General features: G+C 44.5%; 1 protein-coding gene across 1 annotated transcript; it reads left to right on the forward strand.

Moving 5' to 3' along the window:
* Positions 1-52: 52 nt before the first annotated feature.
* Positions 53-6,018, forward strand: LOC139606849 (platelet glycoprotein Ib alpha chain). The gene is made up of 6 exons (XM_071459236.1): positions 53-830; positions 1,877-1,972; positions 2,084-2,275; positions 2,463-2,558; positions 2,710-2,889; positions 3,222-6,018. The coding sequence occupies exons 1-6, from the start codon at positions 672-674 to the stop codon at positions 4,866-4,868; spliced, it is 2,370 nt and encodes a 789-aa protein (XP_071315337.1). The 5' UTR covers positions 53-671; the 3' UTR covers positions 4,869-6,018.
* Positions 6,019-11,879: the final 5,861 nt, after the last annotated feature.

Here is an 11,879-nt window from a genome sequence, read left to right on the forward strand (position 1 = left end):
GACCAGAAGAAGTACTCAGATCCTTTACCGCAGTCAAAGGGCCAGTACAACAAGTACACGAGTATTTTCCACTAAATGTATTTAAAGTATTTAAGGTAAATGCTTCGTTTTATTGCTGTAGCTGCTCCAGGAGGTTTTAACGACTTCACACAGTCAGTGAAGAGTCTGAACACAGACCCTCGTCCTGGAAAATAATAAACTACAGAACTCCATTGAGAATCCTCCTGTTTTTAGGTTTGCTTCAGTATCACAGTCTGTCAGTCACCACGATCCCCTGCAGACGTCACAGCTGATCTGTTTCAGTGGTGCAGCCTTCAGCCCCACAAGGGTCAGAGCAGCTCAGACCAGTACGAATGTTCAAGTTTAACACGTTTGTCACCCACGATGCTTTTTGTCCCACATGAGACACTAACAGGAAACATGAACCCCACTGTGGTAACGTGTCGGTGTGGACAGCTGTCCTGTCTCTGAGCTTCACTGTCCAAAAGAAAACACGAGGACGTTAGAACAAAAACATGAGCTGAGTCACAGAGAGTCCTATCACACTTCCTGCCTCAGCACACACACACACACACACACACACACACACACACTCTCCGGTGTCCTCTTCACTTTCTTCGTGTCTCCTCACACTGACACAGTCTTTCAGGAGCTGAGGGTCTTTTTTAACAATGCAGTTCCTCCTCCTCCTCCTCCTTCTGTCTCACGTTGCCATGGTTGCAGCGGTGGCCGGTTGCCACGGCGACAGGGACAAGGACCACCGGCCAAGGGAGAACTGCACGGCAGCCAGCTTCAGCGACGTCCCGGCGGGATTCGAACCCACGACCAAGGTAACGCCACGATGCACAGACGGCCGCTGCTCAGAGACAGAGATCAGGAAGTCTGTGAAAGATGTAAAACACGAATCTGAGAGCTGATATTTTCCATCAGCTTTTTAAATCAATAATCAATAGAGACATTTTTTACGGAGGCCGAGAAAGCCCATACTCGCAAATATTTAAAAAAACAACGCTCTTTTATCGCGAGATAACAGGATAAGAATATATAAACATATATATGTATATATATATGTATGTGTTTATTTGTGAGTGTGGTCTTTCTCGGCTTCTGTAATTTTGGTGCTTCTAGATAAACATGCGAAAAAAAAAACCTTAATTTTGTAACTTTTAAGAACAGTTGGCGTGAGATTCAACACAATGTGCAGATGTTTCAGAGTTAAATAGGAAGTAATGAAACAGGAAGGTAGTTAAATAGGAAATCATCAACACAGTCGTTGATTTATTGGGATCCTCAGTAGCCAACTACTGTCCCTGGGGTCCACTCGAGTCAACATCACATCTTCATGTAAAACATTATCAAATTAGAATCAAAGACAAAGAGCAACAAAAATAATAATAATAATAAAAATAAAAATGTACTAATAACTAAAAATAACTCGATCTCACAATTACAAGAAGATATCTATAGCTGGAGGAAGCCTATCTCTGAACACAGGGCTCTTCCTGTCATGACGCAGGGACAGTTTGGGAAACATATTGTTATCTGGGACGGCTCAAATACACTCGAAGTAAATGACTCAGTTATTCACACGTCTGCACATGTTTCTGTTCATAATAGAGCAGGATGATCATCACAACAACCATCTCCGCTTAAACATCATCAAGACCTTCAAAACCAAACCAACAACAACAAAGACATGCTGCTGTAAATGTTTTAAAACAAGTTTAAAATGTGAGACTCTTTTCTGAACCCTGATTGGATGAAGAGTTTGACTGACAGGAGGAGACCACAGCTGTTTTAGACGGATAAGACAGTTTGACAGGAAACTCTGACAGTTCTAAATGTTTTCTTCTTCTGTGTTCTCCCTTGTTCTTAGGTTCTCTTGTTTCCCAGGAACCTGTTCACCAGTCTGTCCTGGTCCTCCTACCAGAGCTTTACAGAGATCTATGAGATCGACCTCACAGGCAACAAGGTGTCAGAATCATCTTAGAAAATCAATTCTAATACTGAATCAATAACATTAAAGCCATTTGATTCTTTCATAGCCGACAGTTTAAAGGTTTCATGACCTTTGTGTCTCCAGGTTCCAGAGGTGACCCCCAGCACCGGCCCCATCCTGCCCAGCCTCTGTGTTCTCCGACTGGGGTCGAACCTTCTGACGTCCCTCTCTGACGGCTCCTTCTCCGCCTGTCCCGGTCTGACTGAACTGTACCTGGAGAACAACAAAATCGACTCCCTGGGCGACCAAACCTTCTCTGGTCTCAGCAAGCTGGAGGTCAGCGTGTTAGCATATTAGCATGTAGCACAATGACTGAAATTGTGTTGTAGGAAGTTAAAACAAAATGAATGTTGAAAGTAAAGACAGATCATGAAGGTATCTTGTTAGCGATCTAATATCAGAGCTTCAATCATGAGTCCATATCAAGCACATGTGAACGTGATGTTATGCTGTCACCTTCTAGATCTTGGATCTGTCGTCCAATCGAATCAGGGTGCTTCCAAAGCTTATGCTCCACCCCCTTCCAGCCATAGAAACGCTCTACCTGGAGATCAACAAGGTGGGAGAACACACACCGAAGAGTTCTGAAGTATTTTAGCTCTGGTGCGGTGGTTTACCTCACGAGAGGAACAACAGCTGTTCATTCTCTTGCCTGTAGGGGGCGGAGGTTGGCCCGTCTAAAGCTGCAGGATATATCCTTTTCATTTCAGATCAAAGTGATGCCAGATGATTGGTTCAGCGCGAAGGAGGAGGTGCCATATCTGTACCTCTCAGCCAATCCCTGGGCCTGTTCCTGTTCCCTTGGATACTTGCGTAGATACCTCGAAGATTACGAACTCAACGTGTACGTGCGGGACGGCCCGCTCATCAAGAGCGACGCAGACAGTGTGGTGAGAAACACAAGCAGAGAAAGAGTAAAGAACAAGCAGGCTGAAAGACACATGGTTGCTCTTTAGGAGTCGACTCTGCCCTGAAGTCTCATATTTTAGTTTCTGGTGATGTCACCCTCTGTAACACCTACAGGGTGACATCACAGGGCATCAGAGACCAGCCAATCAGAGGTGGACAGTTCAGTCCAAGTGAAGGAGCTCAAGTACCTTCGGTCTCGAACAGCTAGAAACTGTTGTACTGAAGACCAGAGTTTGTGTGTTATGGCTCTGGTTCTTCAAAAATGACTCATTTTGCTTCGACTTGCTTTTTATTGGCTGTTATCTGTTCACAGGTGTGTGACTCTCCACAGTCACTTAAAGGTAAACCTGTGCTGAGTCTGGAGGAATCTGATCTGTGTTCAGCTTCAACAGAACTGGGTCCAGTTGGAGATTTCTACCAGCCACCAAGCACTGAGTCTCCTCCTCCTCCTCCTCCTACTACTACTATCATTATTAGTTCTGCTGCTCCTACACCTGCTCCTACACCTGCTCCTACACCTGCTCCTACACCTGCTCCTACAACTGCTACAGCTGCTCCTACACCTGCTCCTACACCTGCTCCTACACCTGCTCCTACAACTGCTACAGCTGCTCCTACAACTGCTCCTACACCTGCTCCTACACCTGCTCCTACACCTGCTCCTACAACTGCTACAGCTGCTCCTACACCTGCTCCTACACCTGCTCCTACACCTGCTCCTACAACTGCTACAGCTGCTCCTACAACTGCTCCTGCACCTGCTGCTACAACTGCTGCTACAGCTGCTCCTCCGCCTCCTCCCACACAGGTTCCTTTACAACTCCACACTGTGTATCACAGAGTAGTCACATGGTCCTGGTACCAAACCTTCACCCATTTCATTGAATGGTCAGAGGAGAAGACCAGAGTTGAGGGGTCATTAGTTGGGTCACATGCTTTGGTTACTCATCCCTCTCTCGCCACCGTCAGACCCACAACTGAAAGTCCTGCTGCCATGACGACTGCCGCATCCACAAAACCTGGGACAACTGAATTTGTCCCTTCAGTTGTCACGTCAACACCGAACCTCCAGGTACTCACCACGCCTGCCTCCACCGAGGGAACAATCCCTTCGTGGGTGATCAACGAAGCCGCCGGTGTCCAGCAACCTGGTCAAATCCGAGCCGGAACCACAGACGTCTTCTGCTTTTGGCTTTTTGTAGTGTGTGTGTTGCTGTGCGTGGCGTCGGCGGTGTGCATAGCGGCGACTCTTGGGAAGCTAGTGGTCTGGTACAGGAGGGTGTACAGGCCGCTGAGTGTGGCGCTGGCAAGGAGGAGAGGAGGAGGCGAGGGAGTGAGGCTGTTAACGTACAGCAGGGGGGAAGAGAAGGAGGTGGCAGGAGGAGGAGTGATGCCGCTGTATCGCTCCGTTCTGTTCGTCCACAGAGAGGCAGAAGAAGCTATGGAGAGGGAAGATGGAGGGAGGGAACATGAGGGAGGAGAAGGAGTGAAAGAAAGACCTGTTGTTATTCTGGAGCCGACAGGAACGAGGGAGGTGATGAGAGAGGACGAAGGAGGAAGGGGAGGGAGGGAGGAGAGAGGAGTGTACAAGAAGACGCTGTACCGTCTGTTGAGCAAAGAGGAGGAGATAGACGGATGGAGGGACGTGATGGAAGAGTGTCGGGTCTCTGCATCAGATGGGGGGAGGAGGGGAGGGGTGGACAAACAGAGGAGCGGAGGTGGAGGAGATGTTTCCACGAAGCGCTACAGCGTGATTCTGAGGGAGGAGAGGGGTGAGGTGGGGGGAGGGAGGGAGGAGCTAGACTGGGTGGTTGGTGGTTGGGAGGTAAAAAGAGGAGGAGGAGGAGAGGAGGGTGCAGGGGAGGAGCCCAGGAGCAGCTGGGGGGAGTGGTTGGCACACTACTTACCCAGCATGCCCTGGGGGGTGACCATGCCTCCTGAGGGGGAGGGAGCTCAGTGACGTCTGCAAAAAGAAACGACTGCAGATCCTGTTTTCATCTCTAAAGCTACACCTCCCGGAGCAGAGAGGTCACATGGTCCTGACATGATGCACGCCACTGCCGCTGCCGCCGCCGCCACACACAGCCAACCAATAAATCACTGACTTGTTCAGTACAGGAAACCTCCAGCGTTCTGCACAGGCACAGAGATGGGACCTCCTCTTACAGGAGGTGGGGGCAGAGTTCGATATCTGTCACACTGGGTCTTATAATCTATCCACAGGGCCCCTGTACTGTTAGTGTGACCCCTGTAATATATGTACATATACTGAATATCCATATATGACATGTATGTACATAAAAATTAAAAGAACATTTTATATGAAACTAGAAATTGGAATAATTTCATATTATTGTCCACATGTTACATAAATACAGATTGATCCTAAAGTCTGTTAATAAATCTGTCTGAGAGCAAACATGTTTAAAATTACTGGGGAGTTAATAAGATATTAATGTTGTTTTGTAAAATTAAATATAATCATATTCATATATTGTTAACATATATGTTGCAACATGTGAAAATTCATCATATGATTATTTTGATGTTATAAAGTTATATCTTCATATATCAAGAGGATGTATATATGTGGTAATAATACAGGAGACATATATGGCAACATCACTATCGCTATAGGCACAAATGAAGGTAACATTTTACAGATTATATCATCTGCATATGGACCCACACACAAATGTTTACAAGTCATTATATGGAATTATTCAAATCTCTGATAGGTTTCATATTTAACTTTTACATATATGCTTTTATTTTGTATTTACATATTCCATATATAAAATATATATCTGCAGATATGTATCATGGCAAATGTTTGTTATATTTGTATTGTTTTTCTCCGATTGGCTAGTCTTAATTCCAGTGAGGGGTTTCTGATCTTTCAGTTCAGTTTTGCTCGCTGCTTCATTCCCAGATGAAGCTCATCATGTTTTCTTTGCTGATTGGTTTCTGAACCTCACCGGTCAATAGAAACTGTCACATCTGCTTCTGTTGTTTCTGCTGATCGTGGCTTATGGCTGAAACCACAATAAACACTTTGTGTACAGTTGTTTCAATAACTTCTAGGATTAAACGTATGTGACGTACAGATGTTTCTTGGTGTTTGTGTTTTTCTGCAGAAACAAAACTTTGATCACTACCAACCTGAAAACTGTCTAATCACTGAAATATTAATTATCACCTGACTTCGTAAAGCAGAACTAATATGTTCTGAGCGCACTGCTGATGTTGGAAAGGTTTTGTCACTGCGTTTACACTTGAGGGCTTTTTCCCCAGTGGGAGTCTGCTCATGGTACAGGTGCAGAAACCAGCGTTCCCACAGCGGCCACAGTGTGCGACTTCTGTCCAGTGCGAATGAGAAGGTGACTCCTGAGGTTGGAGAAAGCTTTCCCACACTGTCTGCAGCTGTGGGGTTTCTCTCCAGTGTGGACACGTTGGTGAGTTCTGCAGTTACCTACAGGTGTTGAGATGAGATGAGATGAGATGAGATGAGATGAGCCTTTATTTGTCCCACAGTGGGGAAATTCACAGTGTTGCAGCAGCAGAGTGGCAGTGCAGAGAAAAGAAAGCTGCAAAGAAACTGCAATAACAGATATTTAAGAAAAGATAAATAACAAGAATATAATAATATACAAAGAATATAATAGTATAGAAAAATGACATGTTTACAAGAGTGTACAACAGTAGCAGCAGCTACGACACTGGCTCCTGGTCACAGCTGTAGGGTTTCTCTCCAGAGTGATGCATGGATCTTTAAACGTTGGGATGTGGGGAATTGTTTCTGTCCCTTCTCGATGGTCACAGAGATACAGAGAGAGCTCGTGAGGTGCAGTTGTGGACTGAAGAGTTTTTCAGATGTCTTGTCTGGTTCAATCCTGGATCCTGGACCGGGTCTCTGCAGTACTGGACCACATGGACTCGCATCTATAAATCAGATGTGCCTAAATTAAAAAATACACCACAAGATCAAAATGGTCAAAGTGTAGGAAGTGAATTACAATATATGCATAAAGTTAATTATTATAGTTCATACACATATGATAATTAATTTTATCATATGTGTATGTATGAGTGGTGGAGTCGCCTCACTGTGAGAAGGTTCTGGTCCAAACCCAGGTCCTGGAGTCTGGATGCTCTCTCTGTATCTGTGTGGCCTCCCTCCGACTGTAGGTGTGAATGTGAGTGTGTGGTTGTCAACTCTTGTGTTTCTGGAAGTTAAAAAGTGAAAAAGAGTGACAGCGTCTCTGCAGACAGACTGTAGGTACTCACTCTGAGACACAAGCTCTCTGCAAATCCAGAAGAAACAGCAAATACGAAACATTTCAGATGCGTGATAGATGACAATATACAACAGACATATCATTTTATATTGCAACATAGTGAATCTGTTTTTATTTTTTGGTGGAAAGTAGAGGATCCAAGTTTTAAAGCTCTTTTCTTTGCTCTAAAGACCTGAGCTTGTCTCAGATACACAGCAGCAGATCCAAACCTCCAATCACAGCAGCCCCTTTATATCTGATGACCTCCCTCTCTTGAGGCGGCGCCGTCACCTTGGCTGTGAAGTGTGTTTGTCATAAACTCCCAGGTTCACAGAGCAGCGACTGTAGCAGATACCTGGGTCTTCACAGGGAAACATTCCTGGTTCTGCTCTGTTGTTAAACATTCATTTCTTTAATTGAAACTCAAACAGAAAACAGATCCTACTACATTTTGTGAGTCGAGTAGCAGCTGTGTGAAGCAGCCAGCAGGGGGCAGCACGGGAGTTTTAACAACAGCATCAAGTCACTGTGAGGCCAAATGTGTCGACTCTGGGAGGTGATGAATTTGAGGTGATGTGCAGGTCGTGATCCTCGAAAGTAAAAGTAAACTCACCTTAAATCTGTTTTTATAACGGGTTTCTAAAGGAGCTGTGACTCAAACTAACTCCACTGAACCCACTGAGACACCGGCTGCAGGATTCATTCTGAAGGTTAGTCTTCTTCAAACATCTCATGAAAAAGCTCAACTATAAATATGAGTATATGTGTGTGTGTGTGTGTGTGTGTGTGTGTGTGTGTGTGTTCACAGGCCTCTGAAGACTGAGTGTTCTCATTTTCATTTTGAACTGTGAAGCATTTTCAAACAGCTGTTTTTACTGTATACATGTGAATTATTATTAGTCTCATAAATAAAGTGTATTATTAGTATTATAATTATTCTTGTATAATTTGTCTACATTACAAACGTATATGAAAAAATCTTTCAGCCTCTTTAACAGACGTTCACTGTGAGCGTGTGTTAAACCATGCGAGGTCCTCAGTGAGATCCTCTGTCCGTTAATTAGTCCAAGACAAAGTGTTCATGGTGACACTTCTTTACAGTTAGAGCCTATTTCACTAAAAGCACTTTAATACCTAATATTTCTTTTTCTTTTTCCTGCAAGAGCTGGATCATATTATTATCATTATTATGATTATTTCTAAAAATTTCTGTTGTTGTTGTTGCTGTTTTATGATTTCAAATGAGGAGCTTACATGGTAAATTAATCTTGTAATGTCATAATATTTAAATATAATATTACAGAACCTGTGAGCTTTTGCAAACTGTGACATCAGACCGGACACATCTGAGACTTCTGCTACCATCAGATGTTAGTGTAAGGATGCTCCGTGTATTAGCTCCGTGCTAACCTCTGCTGTTGTACAGGACTCTGAACCTGAACTCTCTCCAGTCAGAAGAACATCTGATGTTTCGAAGATGGAGTACAAACTGTACCAACTCACAGGAGAAGAGTGAAAGTAAAACTAAGTAAAGTGAAAGTGATAAAGTTCTAAATGAGTGTGGGAGGAGGAACAAACATCTGTTTTCAAAGAACAAGCGAAGTGATGTTGAGAAGCTTCCTTCCCTGAATGAATGACTCTTGTTCTGTCTCATCTGGCACAGAAAGACTCTGAATGAGAATAAAATTATCTGACATTTTTAAACCACATTAACATTCACTCGTCTCTCAGAAGCTCTTGTGAGGGACGTCCCTAAAGCTTCAGTGCAGCAGCAGACCTTGAGGACGACTTCAGGACAACTTCAGGACGACTTCAGGACGACTTCAGGACGACTTCAGGACGACCTTGAGGACGGCCTTGAGGACGGCAGCGGCTGAGCTTCAGTAGATGGTGCAGACCCAGAGGTCCCTCTGAAGCTGCTCTGACATCACCAGCTGACGGCTCTCAGCTCTGATTCCTCTCCTTCTTCACTGGCTCCTTGCTGCGACTGACTGACAGTCAGCTGATCCAGACCGGACCGGACCAGGTCCAGCTCGGTCCCATCACTGATCATATCATTGGATGAAGACTGGAGGAAGTGGGTTTTGTGGTCTTTACGTTAAAGTGACGGAGCCCTTTAGTGGAGGCTGCTGATCCCAGTCAGCTCAGTCAGCGTCATTCACTCACCTTAACTACCTGGTTATGACCGTACGTCCCCTAACCCTAACTGAGTGCTCATGTTAACCCAAACCAGTCACTTCTGTGCCAAAGTCTGAGCCAAAACTTAAAACTGCAACAACAGATTAGATTTCAGCAGAAAGAAGAGAGCAAGTCACAACGATACTGAAATGAACTGAAAAAAAGAGAAAGTAATCGACCAAGTTTCATTATGACTTCAAAAAAAGATAAGGAAAGAGAAAGAGAAAGAGAAAGAGAAAGTCATCACAATGATGCTTCAGCTGCCAACACATTTCTTATCAGTGCCTCATTTCTAGAAAACACCAGATAAGGTCTCAAGTACAACAGTGCTGCTGTCTGCTCTGTACATTACTCACCGACGGGCCCTTGTCTCCGGGTTGCTAACTTAGCACATTGTTGCTAGATTTAAGGGTGTTTTTGTCAAACAGCCTGGGTCCATGTCTGGATGCCGACTGGGGGGGTTAGGACCACACCTCTGGTTACAGAGACTACATGGTTCTGGTTTCCCAGCTGACACTGAGCCTCATAAATCACTTTCATGACACGTCTCATTATCACTGCCGGAGGAGAAACCAGGGTAGTTTAGCTCCAGATTAACCTTAAAATCAGGTCGATAGGTGCACAAAGAGTGCTCAGAGTGGGGGTCTTACCTTTGCGCTCCTTTCTTTGTTCTTCCCTCGATTCAACGGTGTCCTGCTAGCATGAGGAGCTAGCTGCGGGACTGAGCTGAAGGTAAAGCTCGGTAACGATGAGGTCCTGAGCACAACAGCAGCTGATGAGCTTCTCTGTCATGACTGTGTGAGAACTGTTCTGTGTGTTCTGACTGCTCAGAGGTTAGTCAGGTGTGAGCCACAGGTGGTGTCGAGATGCTAGCTCAGATGCTAATTGATGCTAACATAACCTTGCACGCTGCTAAGCTACGTTTGAAGCCTGCTAAAGCACGATTGAGCACAGTGACGACGTCCGTTAAAGAAACGCTGATGTTTCATTTTGAGTTTCTGGACTTTGAGGTGTGGTTTGTTTGAGTTAATGAAAAAAGAAAAAAAACATTTTACAGCAGGGACTTTATTAAGCCGATCTCAGTGGACATTTAGGATACTTTATGAGGACTTCATTTAATAATTAATAATTTTCCTGCATGTTGTGTGCAGCCATCGCCACGTCTCCATCTCTCCACCATCCCAGGAAGCCTCCACCTCCACCCAGCCGTCAGTCAACACCTCCGACCATCATTCAGTGTGAATGAGTACAGTCATTTTATTCATCATTCTCATTCATTTGAACTTTGAATGTTCACTCAGATCTCAGTTTAGGCTAATGCTAGTTTAGGCTAGCACAGGGCTGAGCGCTCACAACAGTGTTCATCACCGTTCAGTGAAAATACAAATGAATATTTTCACACCATTGTGCTGTCACCTCGTTAGTCAGTTTAAACTGCTGCTCTCACACTGAATATATGGATGGTGTGTGTGTGTGTGTGTGTGTGTGTGTGTGTGTGTGTGTGCTGTGGGTTTTTTTGCTGTGGTATCGAGAATCGTGGAATTTAATTGGTGTTGGTGTGGAAAAATCATGGTATCGTGACGTGGCTACACTGAAGTCCCGTCAGGTGTTCAGGTGTGTACTTTACTCCAGAACAATGTTAAAGTTCAGTCACGTTACACTTCTGTTCACGCCTGTGGCTCTGAGAGAGGATGTGGTGTCAGGGTCCTGATGTAGGAAATAAATAAAATGCTCATCAGAGAAACCACAAACTATAAATGGTGTGAGAACATTTTGTTGTCTGTCAGTGTGATCATGACAATGATGCTAAGTATGGTGACAAAATGAAAGAATTAAAAAAAGCTTGCTGCTTTTTTAAAACCAGCTTTTATGTGTCTGTGTGAAACTGACAACCACATGAAACTGCACAGATGGAAAAAACTACCAGGTGGAGAAGGAAACTCCCACAGTCAGTTCCACTAAACTGGGTTTTTATGAAGGCGTTTGACGTACTTTTCAGTGGTGGCAGGAGGCGTAAAAACAAACAACAAAGAGTTGTGGGATTGACACGAGGAAGCAGCTGCTTTATTTCTGCAGACTGTAAAATCTGTATGACACTGACACTTCCTGCTTCCTAAGGAGGCAGGAAGAAACTGTCCCAATTACAGTAAGTGTGGAGGAAACAAGTGAGGGGAAATTTCACAGAGAAGCTGAAACCAGTTTAACAACATGCCCCCCCCACTTCATTTTCTTTGTATAGGTGACAGGTTGTCACAGGTTGTCACCTCTAACACGACGTTTCTAGAAACTGCTCACTAAAAGTTTCCGCTTCACACCACAGACTGACAGGAACAGAGGTTTCATTTCTTTTAAATGACAGTGGTTATTTGAGGTGGGGGCTGTGTGAGGGGGTCGGCACAGGAGCTGAGCGATGACCTGCTGTGTTCAGGGTCAGTGGACAAAACGTGTTTTAGACACTTTTAAAAGACGCCACTAAAACAAGCAGATGTCCATTTAAATGCTCCTTTCAGCACCTT

This window comes from Trachinotus anak, unplaced genomic scaffold, assembly GCF_046630095.1.
Source record: "Trachinotus anak isolate AG129_WGS33_773 ecotype Australia unplaced genomic scaffold, CSIRO_AGI_Tana_v1 ptg000023l, whole genome shotgun sequence".
Taxonomy (NCBI): domain Eukaryota; kingdom Metazoa; phylum Chordata; class Actinopteri; order Carangiformes; family Carangidae; genus Trachinotus; species Trachinotus anak.

Excerpts from the sequence above, each read along its gene's own strand:
- LOC139606849 (XM_071459236.1), top strand. The coding sequence starts at position 672 with ATGCAGTTCCTCCTCCTCCTCCTCCTTCTGTCTCACGTTGCCATGGTT. Across the intron at positions 831-1,876 it reads GATTCGAACCCACGACCAAG|GTTCTCTTGTTTCCCAGGAA; the intron begins GTAACGCCACGA and ends CCTTGTTCTTAG. Across the intron at positions 2,276-2,462 it reads CTGGTCTCAGCAAGCTGGAG|ATCTTGGATCTGTCGTCCAA; the intron begins GTCAGCGTGTTA and ends GTCACCTTCTAG.